Here is a 23,960-nt window from a genome sequence, read left to right as displayed (position 1 = left end):
CGCAGGTAAGGATGAGATTGCCCAGGGAGAGTGAGGCATGGACAAAATCTAAATTTAGTGAGTAGCAGAGGGAAGAGGAGCTGGCCAAGGAAGTGAGAAAGACCTGTCAGAAAAGCAGATGAGAATCAGGACCAGAAGGTATCATGAAATTCAAAAGAACAAATGTAATCGGTAGCATCAAATGCTGCAAAAGAGAGATAAGAACTGCTAAGAAGTCCTTGGTGACCGTGGGGAAACAGGTACAGCAGAATGACAAGGCGTGGGGACCTGGACTGTAAGAAGCTGAACAGAAATGGGCGAAGTGGCTGCAAGGAGGAGGGCAGACACGGAAGGTGGCTGCGAGCAAGTGGGACGGTCACAGCAGACTTGAATTCCAACACTGACTCTGACCTTTATCAGGTGTGTGACTTTATGGGTGTTGCTTAACACCCCTCAGATGCTGTTTCCTTACTGTTAAAGTCAGGAACTGAGCTTCAGCCCTGGGGCTGCTGGAATTTGACGGAATCTGATGGCCAGTGAACTCAGAGCTCCTCCCTGGCTGTAAGAGTTGAATTGGCTGAGATCACGTGCTCTAACTTCCGTGGAAGTAGCTTGAACTTTGATGAGAGTTCTCCAAAGGTAAATCTTGCCCTGGACTTCCCTGGTGGTCCAGTGGCTGAGACTCCATGCTCCTAATGCAGGGGGCCTGGGTTCCATTCCTAGTCAGGGAACTAGGAATGCCACATGCCACAGCTAAAGATCCTGCATGCTGCAATGAAGATCGAAGATCCCACGTGCTGCAACTAAGACCCAGTGCACTTGGATAAAATAAAATAAATACTTTAAAAAAACAATGGTAAAGCGTGCCCATAGCTATTCTGTCTCTGGGGATGGTTCTGACAGTACTGATGAGCCCCCCTTGGGCACCCACCGCCCACAGCCTGTCCGTCAGCTGAGATCTGTGATGTTGTATTGATTGGACCCCTGCCTGCACCTCAGGCTGAGAAGAGACCCCCCCCACTGATCTGTTGTTTGTATGATAAACCGTGGCACCAGGATTTGAACCCTGGTGCTCTACCCACCCCCGTTCCCCATGAGAGCCAGGACTTGGCTGTGTGGGCCAGTGGTTAGGACTCTGCTTTAGGAGAGAGAGCTTCCAGGTTGCAGGTGTGGCTTTGCAGTTAACTCCACGAGGATTCTTGGGCTGATTCCTTAACCTCAGTTTGCTGTGATGCTTTTTAAATTTTTGTTTATTTATTTTTGGCTGCACTGAGTTTTCATCGCTGTGCATAGGCTTTCTCTAGTCATGGCGAACGAGCGCTAACCTCCAGTTGTGGTGTGCGAGCTTCTCATTCTGGTGGCTCCTCTTGTGGCATGGGCTCAGTTGTTGTGGCTCATGGGCCTAGTTGCCCCAGGGAATCTGGGATCTTCCTGGACCAGGGATCGAACCCGTGTCTTCTGCACCGGCAGGCAGATTCTTCTTCACTGGACCACCAGGGAAGTCCCTGCCCTGACTCTTGATGTTGAGTAGGAGGAAAATGTGTCCAGAGTCAGGCTTTGAGTTTTGTGGGGAAGGACGTCTTACAGTACAGCTGGGAATCATGGGGCATAATCTGAGGGGCAGCTCTTCGGTTCTCATATCACTGTGTTTGTCTTGAGAATTGTCCTACATTCTCTGTCCATCTGTTTTATCCTTTTTCCCTCACTTCCTTTCTCAATCTATAGCATTTTAAAATCTTACATTCTCTCCTCTTCTGACCACGTGACTCATCCACCCAGTCATTCATTCAACAAACTTGAACTAGGCACCTAGAAAAAACTGGAGACAAGGAAGCGTCAAATAGGGATTGAGAGATAAATACGGTTCAGCTCTGCCTTAAAGGGGTTTGAAATCTAGTGAAAGGAGTAACACATCTAAACAGCAAACTGAAATTGACCCATTTACAAGTGTCTTAGAACCAGGGGACAATCCATGGGCCTTGGAGCCCCAGGGAGGATGAATTCCACATAAAGGAGATAGGGAGGGGTAAGGAAGAGGTGGCATTTGAGATGCTCCTTGACATGTGAGTGAGTGAACATCCAGGGGAGAGGAGTGAAGGGTGTCTCCCCCGGGAGAGGTACAAGGTCATAGAGCGTGCTGGTTGGTCAGGAAAGCACCTGTTGGATTCAGGGAAGGTGGGGGGGCGGGTTGGGTCAGGCTACAGGCCGGGTGAAAGGGGAGTGGCATTGAAAGATGGGGCTCCTCTCTGCCACCCTCTCTTGTTCTTCTGCTCTCTCTCCTGATCCCCTTAACCTTCACGGAGCCACTTTCTTCTCTCTGCCTGCAGCATCCTCACTGTCTTCCATCTCGCTGCTTGTCTGCCTTTCCTCCTCTCTAGACTCTCTTCCAGGGAGGTGGGGAGTAATAGATTGGACGCCGGCTGGGTGTTCTGTGAACTGAGCCCTCGGCCCCTGCAGCAGCCGTGTCCAGGCTCCCAGCACCCGTCCTGCAGGCCAGGCCAGGGGAGGGCGGGGGAGCGACGTGCAGGTTTCCACCATGCACTTCCGTCCTGCGGTGACAGCCCAGACAATTTATACATCCTGTTGGCGGAGGCCATGTGTTGAAATAACCTAGGTCATTTCCTCATTTAATACCATCCATAAACTCTAGTAAAAATGTCCAGGAGCCCAGTGGTCCAGGGGAGGAGAGGCGCTGGGCTTGGAAGGGTGGGAGGGGGACCAGAATGCGGGTGGGTGGGAGGTGAGGGGCCCTAGGGGCAGATCAGAGGGCTTGAGGCTGAAGCCCATGCCCCGCCTGATGAGCGCCTTGTTCCCTTTCCTGCTCCCCTCCTCTGTCCTGCTGCTGGCTGCAGTGTGTCAGATTCTCCCCAAGGGCGTGGTCGCTGTCCTGGGACCATCCTCCAGCCCAGCCTCCAGCTCCATCATCAGCAACATCTGTGGGGAGAAGGAGGTGAGTGCTGGGCCGGGGTGGGGGCCCTTTCTGTGGGCTGGCAGCCTTTGCCTCGAGCCCAGAGAGATCCTGGACTCCTAAGGGCGGGTGGTGTCACTAATGACAACCATACAAATAAAAGAAGTGGGCCTTGGTAGGCACTTACTTTTTTCGGTTTGTGTGGATGGAGGGGACTCAGAGGAAAAGTTTCATAACAAGGCATTCAAGCTGAGCTCTTCCGAGTCTTGGGGCCCTGGGGCGGGCAGGGCAGAGGGGGTCCCTTGGTGGCTGAGGGTAGACGGAGAGGCCGCGGAGGGTTGTCCAGGGGAGGCTGAGAGTGCTAAGGTCTGAGCCCCACAGGAACGCTCCAGAATATCTGGTTAGATATTGGGATTCTGGGGAGGAATGCCTTTGGGGTCAAGGCCTTGCTACATTTGGGGGCTTCCCTGGTGGTTCAGACGGTAAAGAAGTTGCCTACGATGCAGGACATCCAGGTTTGATCCCTGACTCGGGAAGATCCCCTGAAGAAGGGCTTGGCAACCCACTCCAGTATTTTTGCCTGGAGAATCCCATGGACGGAGGAGCCTAGTGGGCTATAGTCCATGAGTCACAGAGAGTCAGACACAGTGGAGTGACTAACAGTTCCACTTGCTACATTTTAGTGCTGAAATGAAGTTTGAAAACTTACTTCTATTTCATAAGTTCTCTAGAAAAGAGATTTTATTTTGCTTTCTTCTTCATTCACCAATTCCAATGCTTATTTCTCTAAAGTGTTAGGTCCATTCCCTCTAGTTCTCATTCCCCCGGAGATAAAAATGCTTGGTTCTTAGGGAAAAGACAGGGCAAAGCTTTGGACTGTATTTGCCCACTAAATCTTTATTCTAAAAAAGAAAATGGAAACTTTTAAAATGAGAATTATTTACACCTACATTAAAATCTTAATTAGTAAAATAATGTAAAAGAGAGAAAAAGAAGATGCTTGAGCATGAGTTTCTGAGAGAGGGCTTGCTCCCTGTTCCAACAACTCTCTCCCTCCTTTTCCCAAAGGAGAAAGCAAACTGGAACCTTCAGCGATTCTACTGCTGGAAACTTTCCTAGTCCATCTTGGAATCAATCAGTCCTTCCCCTTCAGATATAGTCCTGGGAGATGATGGCAAAGTGACACTGTAGCCTTCCAAAGGACTTCTAGACAGGTTATTTGGGGACAGATGGACTTGATGGTCAGGAGCTGGGGAGGGGGCAGAGCAGAGGGACTGGGGAATGGAAGGGTCAGACTTGCACCTGTTATAGGAGCCTGGAGGCTCAGACTTCTGGAACCTTTAGCCTTGGGAGGGTCCAGTTCTTACAGCAGGACGGGGCACCTGCTTCGTGAGTTGCCCTCACGGGGACAGTGGAGCCGCAGGCTGGCCTCTGCCCATCCCAAGAGGCTCTCTGGAAGCCGCTTCCTTGATGCCTGCACTTCTCTTACGATCAGAGGGCTCGGTGAGTCCCCAAGGCTTTGAGAAGAATATTAAATCTTCTCTGTGTTATGAGCCCGCTCTAAGAACTGTTACCAGCACAGTAGAATGCCCTGTGGTCCCAGCCCCAGTCCTGCAAACGGGTCTTTCTTACCACTCCCTATAGGTGGAGCCACTGAGCTTCCTGCCGGAGGTAAGGTTTGTGCAGAATACTCCCCATCCCTACTCCCAGCCATCCTGAAAGAGGACTCCTGTGCCAGCCCAGGCCAAAAAAAGAGCTTCTGCCCCACCGTCCCTTCCAGCATCTCACAGCCCTCAGCTCCCGTGAGCTGGACCTGATGTTTAATTTAAATCTTTCTCACCGGCTCCAAGTAACAGCTCACATCTATGGCAGGCTGTTACTTCCCGCTTGCTGTGATCTTCACCAAGTGAGGTTGCCAAGCTACCCATTGTCTCCTGTCTTCTCTCTTTCTCTTTTTTTTCTCCCCTCTCCCTCCTCCCTAGCACTTTCATCACTGTCCCCTAAAGTCATCTCCCCCCTCCCCAGTCTCCACTCCAGAATGGCTTCCTTTTGGGGTTCAGTGGTTATTTTATCTTGGTGAACACATCCTTTAACCCTGCTTGGCATTTCAGGCCGGAGGCGGAGACCCCGAGTTGCACCCATCTTCCCATCCCGCTGCCTGGGACCCCGTGCCATTGACCAGCCAGACAGGCTGTGCTGCCCAGGGAACTGCCAGACAGTTACCCCTCATCTGTCTGGGCATGTTCCTTTCAGAGCATCCTTTCCTTTCCATTCAGATTATGCATTTCTTTTAATATTTTATGAGGCTGAACTGCCTTACACTGATTCCCCTCAGCTTCAGGAAAAAGAAATGGAGTCCTCACTGAGGAGTTCATCCCTTTAAATGCTGCTAACATCCCTGCAGGGCTGACAGCTTTCTGCCTCGCTGCCCTTCCCCTCCATGCTGCTCACCTCTTCCCCCAATCCACACCTCCATGGTGATGTCCTAGGATGCATTTGTAATTGCAGATCAATTACCAATTGATTTCTGTCCTAGAGAGAGTCAGCAGGTCTGGTCTGGCCATCCCCACCTGGACCCATCAGAGTGCCTGGCTGCTTCCACAGCAGCATTTAAGATGCCGGACTGTGGGAGCCTTCCCACCAGCCCCTTCCTAGGGACACCCCTCGGCCCCTGCCCCCTGTACAAACAGCCCCAAGAGCTTGTCCAGGAGTTCCTAGATTTGGGAAGAAAGGGGAAAGGGAAGGAGAAAAGGCATTGCCTTTATCCCACATCTTAGGCACTCAGCTAGTACATGCTTCACACACAGGGTCTCAATTTATTCTCCCAAAGCTCAAGAAATACCTGTTGTTTCTCCGTGTGAATGAAACCTAGAGAGGTTAAGCAGTTTGCCCTAAATCACACAGCAGAACCTGATGCAAACCCAAACTCGAAAACTCTGTCTCCTGAGTCTTCACTTTCCTGAGTCTTTTCCTGCTCCATCTCTGGGATCCGTAGATCCATGGGAGTCACTAACGGTGCTTTCTGTGGAGGGTAAGTTAGCTGCTGATGGGACCCGGTAGGCTGGATGGCCACACGGAGGGCCTTGGACAGCGATGCTCAAATGTGTGAGCGAGCCAGCCTGGCTACCCTGCCCAGCCCTGGCCTCCAGCTTACCCCTCTGTGAACTTTTTTCCATTCACAGTTCGTTTATGATTCATTTAAGACAGATTGTAAGGGTTGCAAAATATCGGTGGGAAGAAAGACCCCTTATGACACACCCCAGGTCAATGTCACTCTTCAACATCTGTCATTACTCATCAGGCTCGCTTCCCAGTGCTATGCTTTTCAGTCTCTGCAGGAAAATATTGGTTGCCTTCTCTCTATGGTTAAAAGGCTAATCCTAGTTGAATTCAGGAATTTTCTCCCTAGTTTCTGCTAAATCTTGACCCTCCCCTCATCCCAGTCTCAGGGGAGCTCTGGTCTCTGGCTGACTTCTTCTAGAAGCGTAAAAGGATAAGTTAGCAGATTTTTCCAGAGACCATGTCAACATCATCCCAGACTTTGGGCCAGCCCAGACAGAGACAATTTCTGCAATCGTGCCTGAATAACCCAGTCTGGGAACCAACCAATTTACTATCGGGGAGTTCCTCTTGCTGTCTACCCTCAGTCTTACTCACTTTCACATTAGTTCAAATGCGTGCTCATAGTAACCTGGCCCTTACACTGGGCACCCTAAGTGAGATTGAGGGATGAGGTTTCAGCCCCATCTCTGGTAGATATCCGGACAGCCTTTAGCTCTTCTGGGTACCAGGGTGACAGAATGCAATCAAGGTGGATGGCAGCTTATTACATTTTAACTTTCCTATTACCTACCCAATAGCCTAAGCCGCCAATAAAGCAGCCATCACAGCCTGTTAATATCTATTTCTGGGAGAACAGGGGCAGAAGGCAGGGGCAGTGCCTCCCGGAAATGTCAGTAATAGATGCAGAGGGAACCTGACACTGTCCTAATGAAGCCAAAGCAGGTATTTATTTACCTGGCTCCATTCAGAGGCTCTCTAGTTGGTTTCCCAGCGTGCAGCGCTTGCCATCCTCACATGTGTCTTCAGAGGAACACATTCCAGGCTTTACCCTAGAAATTTTGTCCGGAGCTGGTTTATACATCTGTTGGCTAGGCTGGGTTGAAGGGGCCCCTTGGTTAGTCCCCAGGGCAATATTTTTCTCTTTTTGCCATCTCTGCTCTGATTCATTAACTACAAATAATATACGGATTTTGCCTTCAAGAGCCCTTTGTCTCGCTGCCTAGCAGGAGGCAGTTCCTCTGAAAATAAAGACCTATTGTTTTGCCTTCTTGAGGTCACAGAACTCCGCTCCACGGTCCACAGTCTGTTTATGCAGGTCTCTGGCTGCACAGTTTCCCATCCTGGGTCTCGAGTGTTGTCAGAGATGCCATCTCATCTTCCTCCTATGGTGTGGGTGCCCTGACTCCCACAAGCCCCATCTCTTACCAGGCAAAGGTCGCTCATGGAAGAATCTGCACTCTGCAGCCTTATCTCACCCGTCCCTCTTTTCTTTCTCTCTCACTTGTTCTCCGATCTTCCCCGTTGCCCGTTTTTTTTTTTTTTTTTGCCCCTGCTCCCAGGTCCCTCATTTCAAAGTGGCCCCAGAGGAGTTTATCAAGTTCCAGTTCCAGAGATTCACAACCCTGAACCTCCACCCCAGCAACACCGACATCAGCGTGGCTGTGGCTGGGGTCTTGAACTTCTTCAACTGCACCACCGCCTGCCTCATCTGTGCCAAAGCAGAATGTAAGTTTCCCCAGGCTGGCTGCGCCCAGACGGTCAGGTCCTGTCTGTGTCAACCCGACTGGTTTGCCCCTCCCTGGCTGGAGACCACACCCCGCAGGGGAGGGCTCTCTCTGATCTTAGAGGCACCAGAGGATTCGGGCCTTGCTGGGTGTCCTTGGCTGTTTGTCCGTGTGTGTATGTGAAAGAGAGAGCAGTCCAGGGGTCCCCCTTTGTCAGAAACTCCCCGGGCATGGGCCGAACAGCGACGAGCTCGTTTACAGGGAGACTGGCCAACCGCCAAGACTTTCTGCATCTGAGAATGCAATTCCCACATTTTCAGCCTCATTGTTAAGGAGCTACAAAGAGAGAGAGAGGGAAAATATAAAATTGGATGCATTTGTATTTGATGGGTTGAAGAGCTTCTTTCCTTGGAGAGCAGGTTTTGCTGATGGAACAAGGTTCAAGGTCAATTCCTGGTAAAGTTTTTTTTTTTTTTCTTACAGATGCAGGTTTTAGAAATGTGTTTTCTCTGACTCTCAATTTGCGACATAAATTTAGTGTTTATGAGATTTAGCTAATTTAAGCCAGCACATTCCAGCAAATCTGTGCATCTGTGTGCTCCCCGTGACAGCTGTGCACCCGCATGCAGTCAGGCAGGTGCCGGCCACTGGCTCCCACTGGGGCCCAGAGTGTAAGCCCCCGGCACCTGTGTCCTGTGCGGGTTTTACCGTGCAGGTCTGGGTGGGCTGCCCGGGCAAAGGTGCACCATTTCTGTTCGGCCCTCTATGGCTTCTCAGAACCGCTCGGTGTGGTAAGTCCTTCCTCCAACCTGAAATGCCCACAGCATCTGAAAACAAAAGCCCCCTCCCTGCCAAGGGCCAGACCCATTTTTTATGGGACCTTTGCACCTCACTGCCCCCACTTATACATTCAATCATTTATTTAATACAAAATGAGTACTTGCTCAGTGCTACCCAAGAAACAAAGTAACTGAGTCCCAGTTATGCATACTTTTCAAATATATATATATATATATATTGTTTTATTTGGCTATGGCAGGTCATAGTTGTGGCAGGTAGGCTGTCTAGTTGCAGTTCATGGGCTTCTCTGTAGTTGTGGCGGGCAGACTCAGTAGTTGTGGCACGGGCTTAGTTGCCCCGCAGCGTGTAAGATCTTAGTTCCCCAACTAGGGATCAAACTTGCATCCCCTGCATTGGAAGGTGAGTTCTTAGCCACTAGACCACCAGGAAAGTCCCTAATGCATTTTTTTAATGCTTTATTTAATTATTCAACAACTCGGAGGTTTTGGAAATGTTGGCATGTCCCATTTTAAAATTCAATACACTTTAAAGTCCAGTTTTTTAGTCTCTCTAGCCACACTTCAAGTGCTCAAAAACCACGTGTGAACAGTGCAGTGGAGAATACTTCCGTCCTCACAAAAAGTTCTGTTGGACAGCATTGCTTTAGATGATAAGGTTTTGTGGACAAAGCATTTTGTAGCCCCCAAAAGAGAGAGAAATGTTTAGATAACACTTCATTCTGTCTCTCCCTCATGGAGAATTTCAGCACACATTACCATGGGCACTCTGAGTTGTCCTGTGGCCAAAACAGCTATATACCTCAGCATCTTCCAAATAGGTTTGATCATATGCCCCCAAAAGGATGCTGATCTAAAAGCCCACACAGGATGCTAGTATTCGATGGAACACAGTTGGGATACATTGCATTCCACCAGGTGGCCTTCCTCGCGTGGCATCTTTACACCACTGAAAGGTTTAACAGAATCAAAGATTCTCCCCGGGAAATTCCTGCCACCAGCCCACTCAGGCAGGACTGAACTGGCCTACCCCACGCACCCAGCGGGGATGCTGAAGGACAGGGCAGGCTGTAAATATGGCCAGGCAAAGGTTGCTCTGCAGCTCTTGTCTGTGCTGGGTTGCAGTGTCTCACCAACCTGACAGGAAGTCCTTTCTTGTGTCTAGCCACAGTCCCTCTTGCTTTAAAGCTGAGCCCTGTTTCCTCTGCTTCAGCTCTTACTGGGTTTGGGGACGTGAGTTGCTCAGATGTTGGTTAAGCACCTACCGTGTGCCGAGCACTATGCTAGATATGGTTGCCTCCTAGCCCAGGGCGCTTTCCATTGGAATTGACATTCTCTGACATTCAAACAGTTCCTTGCAGATTGCAAAGCACTTTCACTTCTGTTTCCCCACTTTACCTCCCTCTTTCTCAGTCATTCCGAGCTGAGCAAAGAGTCTGGGAGCTGCTAAGTGATTTGACTTAAGGTCACACAGCTGGTACGTGACAAATCTGAGCAGGGGCTTCCTCCTCTCTGGTCCCTCCCACCCTCCTGGGCTGCGCCAGGCTCAGGAGGGCTCAGGGTGGGCTCTGCAGGGCAGGCACAGTGGTCCTTGGCAGGGCAGAGATCTCTCTGGAACAGTGCAGCCCCTTCCTCCCTCGAGTGGGTGCAAGATGGCTGAGCACAGACAGCAATCCTGGAGAGGATGAGTCTGCTCAGGTGCTGGCGAGGCCGGCCCACAGCCCAGGCGGGACTCATCAACCACACAGTGCCGCCTCTGCTCCGAGGAGAAGAACTCATCTCCGGAGTCTGCTGAGTGACTGGCCCCACCTCCCAGAGGCGGAAGGAAAGTGGGGCAGAGCAGAAGTTCAAGGGCAAAGAGGATTAAAAATCTAATCAAAGGATGAAGAAATGAGGGGCTGAAGGGAAACGCAGCTCAGAGCTTGGGAGGAGACACTCTTCCATCTCCCTTATTAATGCAGGGCCGAGAGACGCTGCAAGTCAAATTAGGAACAGGAATCTAATTCTGTTTTCCTAGCGTCAAAATTAGGCATAACAGAGATCATTCCCTGGGGAATCATGCCGCTTACGCTCCTTCTTCCCCAAAGTAGATTTTTAATAAGCAGGTTTTGGACCAAGTACAGTTGTATTGTGGATTGCATTATTTTTCTTTAATGGGAAAAAAAATCAGAACATCTGCAAGTATCTAGTGCTAGTGAGCTTGAGGGAGGCAAGGTGAGGAGCCCAGGCATGGCTGTCCCCGTCACCCCCACAGGGTTGGGGGAGTTTGCTGTTAGGAGACTTTCAACAAAAGTTGGGGTTCCCCACCGTGGTCCCTGAGTCCCCTTTGGTGAGATCTCCCAGCCCTGCCGCAGAGTTACCTTTTGAGACCCTCAGCCTGGACCCAGAGACTCTTCATTCAGTTCAGTTCAGTTGTTAAGTTGTGTCCGACTCTTTGCGATCCCATAGACTGTAGCACGCTAGGTTTTCCTGTCCTTCACTATCTCCCAGAATTTGCTCAAACTCATGTCTGTTGAGTCGGTGATGCCATCCAATAATCTCATCCTCTGTCACCCTCTTCTCCTCCTGCCCTCAGTCTTTCCCAGCATCAGGGTCTTTTCCAATGAGTCGGTTCTTTGCATCAGGTGGCCAGAGTATTGGAGCTTCAGCTTCAGCATCAGTTCTTCCAATGAATGTTCTGGGTTGACTCTTCATGGTCACAAGCATAATATGCTGTGCATTTTCCTGGTGTTGCTATACATAGTTCAAATCATCTTTTTGTTTGTTTGTTTTTTGTGCTTGCTTTGGCCTTTCTAAGTATTTTAATGTCCTTTTTTGTGTGTGTGGCTACAAGTTCTGGGCCCCTACACCCTCTGCCACTTATGTACCACCTCTGTAACCCAGAATCAGAAGCCTGGGTTTGGACCTTGCTCGGCCTGTGGGTTCTGAGCTCTGCCCTGCATCTCTCCTGTTTCAGACTTTAGTCTCTGTGTGCAGTGCATTCGTGTTCAGTTGTATCCGGCTCTTTGGGACCCTCTGGACTGTAACCCACCAGGCTCCTCTGTCCATGGGATTCTCCAGCCAAGAATACTGGAGTGGGTTGCCATTTCCTGCTCCAGGGGAACTTCCCAACCCAGGGACCGAACCCTTGTCTCCTGCAGCTCCTGCATTGCAGGTGGATTCTTTACCGCTGAGCCACCTGGGCTGACCTGTTTGGTCTCTACCCAGGAATAATGATGATACCTGCTTTCTGGGCCATTGTGGGGATAAATCCACAGTATGTGAAGAAGCTTAGGAAACAACAAAAGCAGGTCTCAGGTCAGAGATGCCTGCTGGGCCCCAGCAATTAATAAACAAACAGGGACTTCCCTGGGGTTCCAGTGTTTAAGACTCTGCATCTCCATCCACTGCAGGAGGCTCAGGGTTCAATCCTTGACCAGAGAACTAAGATCCCACATGCCGTGCAGTGCGGCCAAGAAAATTAAAAAACAACAGCAACAAAACAACACAGAACTAACCCAATCAAACAAACACCCTGGAGAAACTGAGGGGAGTCCCCTGGTGAGGTTTTCCATCCTTGCTGTCAGAGAAGGGGGCAGCCTGGATGGCCAAGCAGGGCAGCAGATGGTCCTCCTGGGAGCAAGAAGCCTCCATCCCCTCTCTGTCTCCTCCTCTGACCCCCATGGTCTCACCCTTTCTGTCTTTTCTTGGGGCCAGGTCTAGGTGTGGGATGGGACAAAACTGAAAGGTGGGTAAAATAAGCCCACTATTTAAGCATTTGAACTTGTTCCATGCCCCTGCCCCTTTCGGGACACCTCGGACCCTCATCCCTCTCGCTCCATCAGAATCTGCTCCCTGGAAATCTAGGGCATGAAGACAGCACAGCTGAGGCACGTTCACCTGTCAGGGGGAGGGGAGTGGCCATGCACCAGGTTTTGGTGCTCTGGGCAGAGTGGTGGGTTCATCACCTCCCTGTATCCTCACCACCATCCTCTAGTCGATGTTATATCCGCTGCCGCTCGCAAGAGTTTAAAGTGAAAGTGAGAATGGGCTTCCCTGGTGGTTCAGCTGGTAAAGTGTCTGCCTGCAATGCAGGAGACCCAGGTTTGTTCCCTGGGTCAGGAAGACCCTCTGGATTCCCCAGAAGGGAATGGCTACCCACTCCAGTATTCTTACCTGGAGAATCCCATGGACAAAGGAGCCTGGCAGGCTACAGTTCATGGGGTCACAAAGAGTCAGACACGACTGAGCGACTAACACTTTGACCAGCCGGGAATGTTACGATCTTCTAGGATCAAAGCCTGAAGCCCAGGGGATCAGCCAGTAGAGAGGGAAATGATCACTTATTCCCACTTGTGGATACAAGCATCCTCTGTGTCCCTGGCAGACCCATCACTTAGCTCTTTGTGTCCTTGTCCTGCAGTCCCATCCAACCCCGGCTGTGCCTTTCTCAACCTGCCCATTCGTCTGCTGCCCCATCTCCCAGTCTCAGAAGCCAGCCTCCCTCTTTCTTCCTGGAACAGCCAGTCTGCTGGCTTTCACATCGATCCATCCCATCGCATCCTGAGCAATACTAATAGGTTCCCCAGGTCCCCTCTCAGCCTTGGACTTGGCAGCTAGACCCGCTGCTAGGCTAAGGGACCCACAGGATACGGGGTTCAGGGTGGAGCTGGAGGGGAAGCTGGGGAGAGAGCAGCTTTGAACCCTTCTGGTGGCAGCTGCCTTTGACAAATGCCTTAGTTCCATTAAGTGGTTCCTAGTGGCACAGATGGTAAAGAATCTGCTTGCAGTGCAGGAGACCCAGATTCCATCCCTGGGTCGGGAAGATCCCCTGGAGGAGGGCATGGATACCCACTCCAGTATTCTTGCCTGGAGAATCCCATGGACAGAGGAGCCTGGCAGGCTACAGTCCATGCGATCGTAAAGAGTCGGACATGACTGAGTGACTAACACACTACAGTTGGTTCCATTAAACAGGTAGAGGTAAGGTAAACAACAATTGGAAATGGCAGACTGTATTGAAAAACTCCTGACATGCTTAATGTAACTAAACCACCCTTCCTCTTCTGCAGATGTTTTCCACTTCCTAGAATTAAATTAAAAAAGAAAAGGATCCTTTTCTAATTCATAAAGAATCTCTGGGCTAGAAAGGCACCAACATCTTTGTAGTTCAACTTTCCAACCACTGATTTAATTTCCTCTACAACCATCCTCAAGTGGGGCTTCAGTCTTTCCTTGATTACCTCTAGCCATGGGGAAGTCGCTCCCTCACGATGTAGGCCACTGTCTCTTTAGAGAGCTCCAGCAGAGTTTCTTCCTTACATTGAGCCAAGTGCAGCCCCCTGTGACTTCCATCCATTCACTGTTCCTGGGGGTAGTCCTTGACTATAAGTCCAGAGCAAGCCTGTCTTGTGACAGCCCCTTCCCTCTGCCTCAGGCCAGGCACCCCTTCCTTCAGCGGCTCCTCAAGGGGCATGGTGTCTGCTCCCACCCGGCACTGCTTCTCCCTTGACTTCTCAGGAGAGAGTCTCCTCTCTCACAGTCTCCACTCGTTCCACCAGCAAGCACTGTGCACCCTGCCTCTCACTGGGGCTGAGCTGCGGAGTCTGAAATAGGATCCCTACCCAATGCTGTGAAATAATTAGACTACATGTTATCTGTTGTAATATATGCATATACGCGTAAGCATATGCTATCAAATGTTTCTTATGGTTTATAACCAAGGGCTGTATCCTGCGAATTGGATAATAAATCCTGAACAAGTTGAAGGAGAGAGAAGGGGAAGGTGGGGGCTGGAGATCGGAGAGAGGGTTTTGGGGGGAGGGGACGGGGTGAAGGACAGTTAGGATGTGAAGTAGTGGGGGAGGGTGGATGAAAACCAGCTTCGTGAGGCACCTTCCAGGTGACAGTCACTGATCTCTCACTTGACTCCCCCTGTAAGGTAGTCATTTCCCATACCCCATGGATGGGCACACACAGAGGGGCAGGGGGCAGAGGGAGTGGCCCCTACCCGCTAACCTGGTGGTGCCAGAGCTGGGATTCGAGGCAGCTGACCTTGTGCTCTTCTTGCTACTTCAAGCTCGGCGCAGCCTGGGAAGGGAAGGGACTCCTAGGAGAAGCTGGGGGAGGTGGCGGACCTCCCAGGGACTCGCCGCCCTTCTCCCCTGCCTCCGGGCAAACAGTGTTGGATGAGATGCTGCTGCTTGTTTAAAGGGCAGTGGGGTGGGGCCCGTGGGCATTGATGGGAGCAGGGTCCCCGGTTTTCCTGGCCCCTAGGGGCCCTTTTTCCCCCGGGAGCTCAGTGCACGTGCCGGCTTTCAAAGGATGCAGGGTCCCTGGGCTGCATTTCCAGGCTGCTCCACGCCATGTGCAACAGTACTGTCGCTCCCGTCTTCCGTCTCATCCCGCTGAGTTTCATCGCCCATCTGAAGGATCCCAGGGCATTTGGCCTCTCCCAGTTGAACTCCAAAGGTTCTCCCTGCTGCACTCCAGGCCCAGTGGGGAGTTTACCCTCACTACCCCTCCCTTGCTCCTACCTCCAGCTGCTCCCCTAAAGCGTGTCCTGAGGACAAATCTTTCCTTGAGCCAAGGAGCTGGCCAAGACTTCAGCAGCCTTTTGATCAGGTACTCAGACCTTTGTCTCAGTGCAATTTTGCTTTTCACAACATCTCTGTGATGATGTGAATATGCTTTGCATTTTACTTATAGGATGAAATGCAGTTGCCCCATAGAAACCAGATTTTTAGGCCACCAAACAAAATAGGGATACGATTTGGGGCTTTAAAAAAAATTTTATTGGAATATAGTTGATTTCCAATGTTGTGTTAGTTTCAGGTATATAGCAAAGTGGATGATATATACATATCTATATGGTCATTCTTCTTTTAGATTCTTTCCCCATATAGGTCTTTATAGAGTATTGAGTGGAGTTCCCCATGCTGTACTGTAGGTCCTTATTATCTATTTTATACACAGTACTGGGGATATGATTTGAACTTTGCTATACACTTAGCTGGGGCTTCCCAAGGTGGCACTAGTGATAAAGAACCCACCTGCCAGTGCAAGAGACATAAGAGATGTGGGTTCGATCCCTGGGTTGGGAAGATCCCCTAAAGAAGGGCATGTCCCACCCACTCCAGTGTTCTTGCTTAGAGAACCCCATGGAGAGGAACCTGGAGGGCTATGGTCCATAGGGTAGCGTTGGACTGCAAAGAGTTGGACACAACTGAGTGACTGAGCATGCAGGCACACACTTAGCTACCAGTTCCTGGCCTCTGAGACCCTGGAGGGCAGGGTCTGCACCTGACCCATCTTCTCTGCTGGCGTCTTGTCAGCCCAGTGCCTGGCACAGGACAGTGAGTGTTGGATGAACAGACGAGTACCTTCTCCCTCTTCTTCTGCCTCACTAAGCCGCCATTCCTGACCTTTGTGTTCTTATGGGAATGAGTAGATACAAGAGAAGCAATGTGGATTCCATGCATGCCAGCTCCCAGCCTGCCTTCACATAGGATCTCAGTGAGTTCTCACCTGTTATGCCCGTTTTGCAGATGAAGATTGAGACTTGAAGAGGTTAGACAGTTCTCAAGGTCACACAGCTAGCGACAGTTGACCCTGAGCTTGAATCCAGATCTGCATCCAAGTTGGCAGGAAGAGCCCCGGCAGCTTTGGTGCCCTTCTGGATGGAGGGTGGTGGTGTGGAGCTGTGAGGGCCGCAGACAGCAGCAGGGGGTCTAACAAGCCTCCGCTGAGGCCTGTTTGGAAAGGAAGGGAAAACCAACTCGACTCTGGGCTTGCACAGCTTGTGTTTCTGAAACCTCTTTGTGAAGGACAAGCCTTCTAGGGGCTTCTCCACCCCTACTGCGGCCCCTCGTTCCTTGGGCCACTTTTTCAGGACCCAGGGTGGGGGTGGGAGTTAGGGATTGGCCCCACCTTCCAGGGCTCTGGTCTCCATGACGCCAGGCCCACCCTGCTCCCTAGCTCCCTCCACCCTGCTCCCTCTCCCTTCACACAGCACACCGAGGCTTTCGCCCCCAAGTCCTGAGACATGTGCACCCACGCCTCCCGGGGTTCTGTGCCTGCTGCTCCTGGTGTGTCTTATCCTAAGAGGAAGTCTGGACTCAGGGAAGAGGACGGGATGGAGACAAGGAAATGGGAATTCTGGTCCCAGCTCTTTTCCTGGGCACATCCTGTCATTTCTCTACAAAATGAGGAAGGTGGTACAATGCTCTGTATTTTTTTTTCTTTAATATTTATTTACTTGGCTGTGCTGGGTCTTCGTTATGGCACTGGGGATCTCTGATCTTTGTTGCAGCATGTAGGACCTTTGATTGCAGCTTGCGAATCCTTAGTTGCAGCAAATGAGATCTAGTTCTCCAGCCAGGGAGGGAACCCAGGCCCCCTGCACTGGGAGTGTGGAATCTTAGCCACTGGACCACCAAGGAAGTCCCTACAATGCTCTTCAGATGCCCCCTTATCTTACCTTTTGGTCCTCAAGGATCAGGAGGGGGTTCAACCTGCAAGAGAAGAGGCTTCTTCAGAGTCACATTCATGACCTCCCTGCATGTAATATTCCTTTAACCAGTACAGACACCAGAGCACCGGGCTCTTTGACTGGTTAGAGAGCATCCCTCCCCGGGCCATCCACTGTGTGTGGTGACAGTGTCTGGAGAGTTCCTCCTCTCCTGCCTCCTGTGATTGGAATACTCTGTACAATCTTGGGAGGACTTAAATGAGATGAGCCGTTAAAATGTTTAGCCCATTACCTGGAATGCAATAAGAATTCAATGTATGTTACTCTTGTCATTGATTGGCTTTGGGGAGCAGATGCCTGTAGGTCTCTTTCCATTGGAATTGGGACCACTGCCTTCCCAGGAGACCCCTACCTATGCATACACCCTCCTCCTGGCCTGCTTTTTCAGAGATGTCGTTTAAGACCCATGTGTCTTGGTGACATCCATCTGCAATCCCTTCTCCCACGTGCTTGGTAGCGAATAGCAAGGGCCGGGCAAAGTCCTTAGCTCAGGATCCCCAGTTGTTCTGGGTCCACCTGACTGCCTGCTGGGGTGCAGTTCAAAACCTGTTCTTTCATAATCATAACAATACCTTGTCTCAGAGCAGCTCCTGTGCTCTGAGGAGTTCAAAGCGTTTTGCTAGATCTGTTTTTTGGGCCTTGTGACCTGGAGGGAACTGCTCCCTGACCTCCACCATGGAAATAAAAGCTGGATGTAACATTTATGAGGGTTCACCATGTGCAATGCTCCAGCTTAACCACTTGATGCCAGACCCAGGACCCTGCCTCCCTCCCGAGTTTTCTGGCTTTGGCTCCCCTGTCTCCCAAGGCAGCACCATGGACCCTCAGGAGCTTCGTCCTCTCTTCCCCTCCAGGCCTTTTAAACCTAGAGAAGCTCCTCCGGCAATTCCTTATCTCCAAGGACACACTCTCGGTCCGGATGCTGGATGACGCCAGGGACCCCACCCCGCTCCTCAAGGAGATCCGGGACGACAAGACCGCCACCATCATCATCCATGCCAACGCCTCCATGTCCCACACCATCCTCCTGAAGGTGGGCGCCGGGCCGGGTGGGTGCTGGTGGACGCCGAGCATCCCCCTACCTCTGAGCTGACACTCTGCTCCCTTCTTGCCCTGGGTGTCCCCCCGGGCAGATGATGAAGGAGCCCTGGACTAGACCTCTGACCCCGACGTGTGCTTCAGTTTCAGTGAACAGCTCCTGAAAGCTAAGGGGGAAAAGTAGGATGATGCAACGTCACAGCATTTAACTCTCCGTGCAACAGGGCTGAGACATTGGCCACACCTAGATCTGCCAGGGGCTCTGTGGTCCAGGGGTTCCTAGCAGGGGCAAGCGGGCTACTTGGGGGCTGAGGCTATCTGCCAAGCCAAGTAGAGGCATCTCCATATTCTGACAGCCAGGGCTGTCTCATCCGTGTGTATTACTGAATACCAGCCCTGAGTGTAATCTTTACACGTGTTCTATCATTTACTGAGTGCTGCCGTGCCATTTTTCAATGTAATCCTCTCCGTGACCACACGAGGTGGACATGATAGCATCCGGAAGAAGCTGAGAGCCTGAGAGATGAGCAGCTTTGTCCAAGGCCAGCCCTGTGAGGAGCAGCGCAGAGCCTGCCTCAGTTCTCTTCACAGGAAATCAGTCCATTTCTCCCCCGCTCCCCACCCGCTCCTGGGGACACAGACACCAGCCTCTGAATCAATGTATACACATGGAAACTGGAACTCTCTGAGGGAGGCCTATCCAAGAGAGAGAGACAGAGGCAGAGACACACACAGAGACAGAGACAGAGGCAGACACACACACAGAGACAGAGACAGAGGGAGAAAAGCCAGTGCCTGGGGGTCCATGCTGGACAAACAGCTTCGATCATCTGGGCATCCTTGGGCCCACTGGGACTGTGTCCTGGGCTGGCGTCTGGGCTAAGCAAGCAACCCAGACAGAGTGGACCCTGCCAGGCTCCACCCTGGCTCCGGCAGCAGCCCCAGCCTCTCTGGGCTCATGGTCTCCTCTAGTGCCGTTTTAATTGCACATTTAAGTGCAGCCCAACGTCTTCCACTGGGGGAGTGAGGTTCCTCATTAACCTCGGCAGGGCCGCAAGGAGCCCAGCAGACACAGGATGATTCTCTCTTCCTCTCCCTCCCTTGCTGTCTCCTCGCCTCCCCACCCCAGCTAGTTTTGTCTCAGAATTAATAAGAGATTTGAATGAAATTTCTCTGAATACTGAGGGCCGTCCCTTCAGCCTGTTGCTATAGTAATTTTCTGCAGCTCCAAACCCACGTCTGTCTGTGTGGGTATACCCAACTCACAAACACACACTCCAACACACAGTTTTTCTCTTTCTCTTTCTTCTCTTGTGTCCGGAGCTGTGATCAATGAAGTCATCAAGGATGGAAGAGCTCCTTTAAGTTTCAGGGCATGGGAGATGAAGGCGAGGAGTTCTCAGGAGGGTGGGGAGGACTGAGCAGTAGGGAGCAAGATAGATGTCCCTCAGTCCCCCTGCCAAGGGCAGATCAGAATGTGTTTCCCCTGCAGTAGCTGATTCCTGCCTGGACAGCCCCCAGGTGGAAGCCTTTGGGGGTCAGTCCTTGCCCAGGAGTATTTCCAGGCTCCCAACATATGTGGTTGCTTCCCTCCCTTTTAAAAAATATGTCTAGTTCATTGTTGAAATCTCAGAAAGTACAGAAAAGCCCATAGGAAAAAAATAAAAATCATTCACAATTTCATCACCGAGAGAGAACCACTATGAAATTTTGATATCTAGCCTTTCTGCCCTTAGAGACACATTTTTTTTCCTTTTAAAAAATTATTACACCCTGCACATACTCTTCTGGAACTGGTTTTTTTTTTTCAACTTAATTATACGCCATGCATTTTTTTTCTCATGTCATGACATATTTTTCTACAAATATTTAAATGACTGCATCATTTCTTATCATATGGATGTACCATAATTTATTTAACCATCTCTTTATTGTTGAGAGATACAGGTTGTTTTCAATCTTTGCTGTAATAAATAATGCTGGAATGCACATCTTTGTACATAAATCTTTATGCACATTCATGAATATTTTCAGAGCATAAATTTCTAGGAGTGGAATTACTGAGTTAAAGGTATGCATGCTTTTAAGGATTTTGATATGATTTGCCAGCTTGCCTTTTTAGAAAGTCTGTAAGGATTTACACTCCCACCAGTGGCGTATAGGTGTCTTATAGCACCCTTGCCAGTACTGGGTATTTTCATTAAAAACGCTTTTAATTTCTTTTTTATGGCTGTGCATTTGAAAGAAATTCCCTTATAATGACTATTATTAGCAAATGGTTCTGCTGGGTGGCCAGTAGCAGGCTTTCCTGAGGTCATCAATTAGCCCCAGCCCATGTAACCTTGGAACCAAACTCATCAATGAGCAGTGAGGTTTTGGGAAAGTTTGTCCCCATTTGAATTCCTAGAAGCCCCAGCAGGCTGACCTTGTATCCATCCTGGACTCAATCCCCATGTTTCCCTGAAGCTCCAGGCTGCTCCTTCATGAGGTTACAACCCGGCCTTGAGGGAAGATAGACTCAGCGTGGGAAGCAGTACAATCAGAGGGCGCCCGGATCTTCTGGGAGTCTCGCTGTGCACTCGTGAGCCTGGCCTCAGAGCTTGGCAGCACTCCACTGTCTCTTGATTTCAGGAGGATTTTCAGCGTAATCCCCTACTTTATTGAGCGGCTGTTCCAGCAACGAATTCCATGTTTACCCAGAATTCAGGTCTTAAAAACCAAGGATCTCTTGTGTTTTATCTTTAGGACAGCAGATTTCACAAAGTGGGTTTTAACCATCCAACAGTGCCCTTTCTCAGCCCCCTGCCCCCAACCCATCCCTGGAACCAGGGGGCTCCCATCAGCCTAGGCATTGGTGAGAGGCAAGGGCATTATTATAGGAATAATCTGAGGGGTGGGTGAAGAGGTGGAGGTGAGCACCATGCCCTCCTCCCCAGAAGTGGAGGCATCACTGTAACTTTGCTAGAGGAAGGAGAGGCCTTGAGCTCCATCATGACCCCTTGTAATCTTGCCCCAGTTGCCTCAATTTCTTATAGGGATGGTGGTGATATATTGGGCTGGCCAAAAAGTTTGTCTGGGTTTTTCAGTAACTTGGAAAACCTGAACAAACTTTTTGGCCAACCAACCTAATAATTACCCCAGCTTGTCCTTCAAGGAGCCTGTGAGAATGCTCACACAGTTATTGGAATCCCTGGGGAGATAAACACAACATAAAGGGAGAAGGCAATCATCCCTGACTTTGTTTACTGCCCCCCCCACCCCCATGCACCTCAACAGTCATGACAAAAGTGGTTTCCTAGTGGCCCAGGGCTGCAGGCTCCGTGATGAAGATCTAACCGACTGTCAGGAGGGATGGGGGCCCTGGGGAGAGTCGGGCTCATTATTTCCATGATCTCCTTGTCGGCTTCTATAGCACCTGTCACACTCCAAGCCAGGCACATGGCACGGAAGGTTGCTTATAGAGGTATTTATGATGCTGCAAAGATCAGACAAAAGGAGGCCCATCTGATCTAGCAGCTCCCAACCGTGGGCTGAGGCTCCCTGGTGCACCATCAGCAAGGGTACATCACAAGCAACTTGCTCCTCACTACCAACAGAGGACCACAGTATGCAATGAGTCACCTCTTTCCAGCATCACTGCAGACTGAAGAATATGCCTATGAGGCATACTCACTCTCACCCTGACGAGGGTGGAGTTAATTTGGGAATTGCCTACAAGCCACCACTTTCCTGTCCATGCCTTGGCTCCTAAGAGAAGTGTGTCAGCAATTCCATCAATATCATAGTTCTCCAAGGGGAGTGTTAGGCTTCCTGGCTTTAATTTCATCTTTTCTGTGTATGAGATGTGTGATCTCCTGGACAAGCTACACAGCCTTTGGTGCTTCAGTTTCCTCAGCTGTCAAAGGGGGTGGGAGTGGTGGACGAGTAAGAGTGAACCCAAGCCAAATGCTGTCCGGTGCTCGCTGCGGACTAAACAGGGAGTCAGTGTTAGCCATCGGTATTGTTAATGGTTATGGAAATTATTCTTATAGTCTTTTGTTATTTGTTTCATTTCCCGGAAAGTCACTTTGGTTTCCATAATCCCCAGTTATATCCGTGGGAATGTGTACACATCAGAATATCAGGTACCATGAGTATCACTGTGGGGGGGGGGCGTGGGCTGGAGGGAGAGAGACCCTACTCTAGAGGCCAGGGTTTCTGTGCTCCATCCTCCAAGGTTGAGGGTGGTGTAGGAACCAATCAGTCAAGACGTTCTACTCTGCCGGTGGGGAGCCAGACCAGGGGCAGACACTTGGAGCCCTCCCTAGTCATGCACTTCCAGTGGGTTTTTTGTTTTCTGCTCTAATCTCCTTCTCTTCCCTTTGCAGGCAGCGGAACTAGGGATGGTGTCAGCCTATTACACATACATCTTCACTAATCTGGTAAGACATTTTCACAGCTCACCTCTTTGGCATAGAGAGTATCATTAATTAGGGTCAGTGGGGTGTGACAGAGTGAAGCCCTGGAGATGGGCAGTAGGGCAAATGGAACAGAGGAGCAGACGCCAGCCAGAGAAGCAGGGCATTTGAAACATGGAAACCCAGGAGCCCCAGGACTCTTTTCCTAACAATTCTTAGCCTAGAAGAATCTAATACCTCCACTCAGATACCGCAGCTGACCCCTCTGATGGTTGCGTCTCCTCTATAGGTCCAGTTACAGGCTGGCAGTCCAGCTGCTACGTTGCCAGACCCTTATGCTGGCTGGCTTAGAATTAGGAACACTAGAGCGCAAAAATTACGCCTGTCCTAGGTGAAAGGTGTTATAACTGATACACCTTCAGGGACCAGTTTTTTCAAATTCCCTTCTTTTGCAGCCTAGAAGACAGACCTATAGAAATTTTATTGAGTCAAGTTGGAGCTCTAGTTTTGCCACATACCAGCTGTGTGCCCCTTAAACAAGCACTGAGCCTTGCTTCCTTGTCTGTAAAATGGGTATTAGGACAGCTACGTTGTGGAATTGCTATCATTTTGAAATGATGTAGTTTAATCTGTGTATATTTTGACATTGTAAAGCATTAAGACATGTGAAACGTTGTGAAATATACACATTCTCAATTACTCAGTAGAAAGAACCTCAGAGAACAGGTTTAAAAACATTATAACTTTTTATTTTGAGATAATTATAGATTCACAGAAAGTCACAAAGGTAATACAGAGGGGTACCATGTAACTTAACCCAGTTTTCCGCAGTGGCTATATCTTACCTTATTACAGTACAATGTCAAAACCTGGATATCAAGATACCAAGTCTGTTAAGACATATGTAGATGTGTGTAACTCCTACTACAATCAGGAAAAAAACCATTTCATTAGCACAGAGATCTCGCTGCTACTTTATAGTCACATCCACGTTCCTTCTTCCCACCAGCCCGGATCTCTAATAACTGCTAATCTGTTCTCTATTTCTAAGTTTTGTTGTTGTTGTTGTTCAGTTGCTAAGTTGTGTGTAAATCTTTGCGACCCCATGGACTGCAGCATGCCAGTTTCCCTTGTCCTTCACCATCTCCCAGAGTTTGCTCAAACTCATGTCCATTGAGTCAGTGATGCTATCTAACCATTTCATCCTCTGCCGCCCCCTTCTCCTTTTGCCTACAATCTTTCCTGGCATCAAGGTCTTTACTGATGAGTTGGCTCTTCGCATCAGGTAGCCAAACTACTGAAGCTTCAGCTTCAGCAACAGTCTTTTCAATGAATATTCAGGGTTGATTTCCTTTAAGACTGACAGGTTTGATCTCCTTGCAGTCCAAGGACTCTCCAGAGTCTTCTCCAGCACCATAGTTTGAAAGCATTGATTCTTCCGTGCTCTGCCTTCTTTAGGGTCCAGCTCTCACATCTGTTCATGACTACTGGAAAAACCGTAGCTTTGCCTAACTTTTCTACTGTTATGTAAATACAATCATGAGT

The 23,960-nt window shown here is 50.0% G+C and overlaps 1 protein-coding gene across 6 annotated transcripts in view; it reads left to right on the top strand.

The window, feature by feature from the left end:
- Window positions 1-23,960, top strand: part of GRIK4 (glutamate ionotropic receptor kainate type subunit 4) — a 491,778-nt gene that overhangs the window by 316,280 nt on the left and 151,538 nt on the right. For all 6 annotated transcript variants that reach the window (XM_070473470.1, XM_070473471.1, XM_070473469.1 and 3 more), the window contains 4 exons: window positions 2,832-2,929; window positions 7,510-7,675; window positions 17,835-18,013; window positions 22,386-22,439. In XM_070473470.1, coding sequence (XP_070329571.1) covers window positions 2,832-2,929; window positions 7,510-7,675; window positions 17,835-18,013; window positions 22,386-22,439 — 497 coding nt within the window. The remainder of the gene's footprint in view (window positions 1-2,831; window positions 2,930-7,509; window positions 7,676-17,834; window positions 18,014-22,385; window positions 22,440-23,960) is intronic.

Source organism: Odocoileus virginianus, chromosome 10 (assembly GCF_023699985.2).
Source record: "Odocoileus virginianus isolate 20LAN1187 ecotype Illinois chromosome 10, Ovbor_1.2, whole genome shotgun sequence".
Taxonomy (NCBI): Eukaryota; Metazoa; Chordata; class Mammalia; order Artiodactyla; family Cervidae; genus Odocoileus; species Odocoileus virginianus.
The sequence above is the reverse complement of the archived record's forward strand: the minus strand, read 5'-3'. Positions and strand labels throughout refer to the sequence as shown.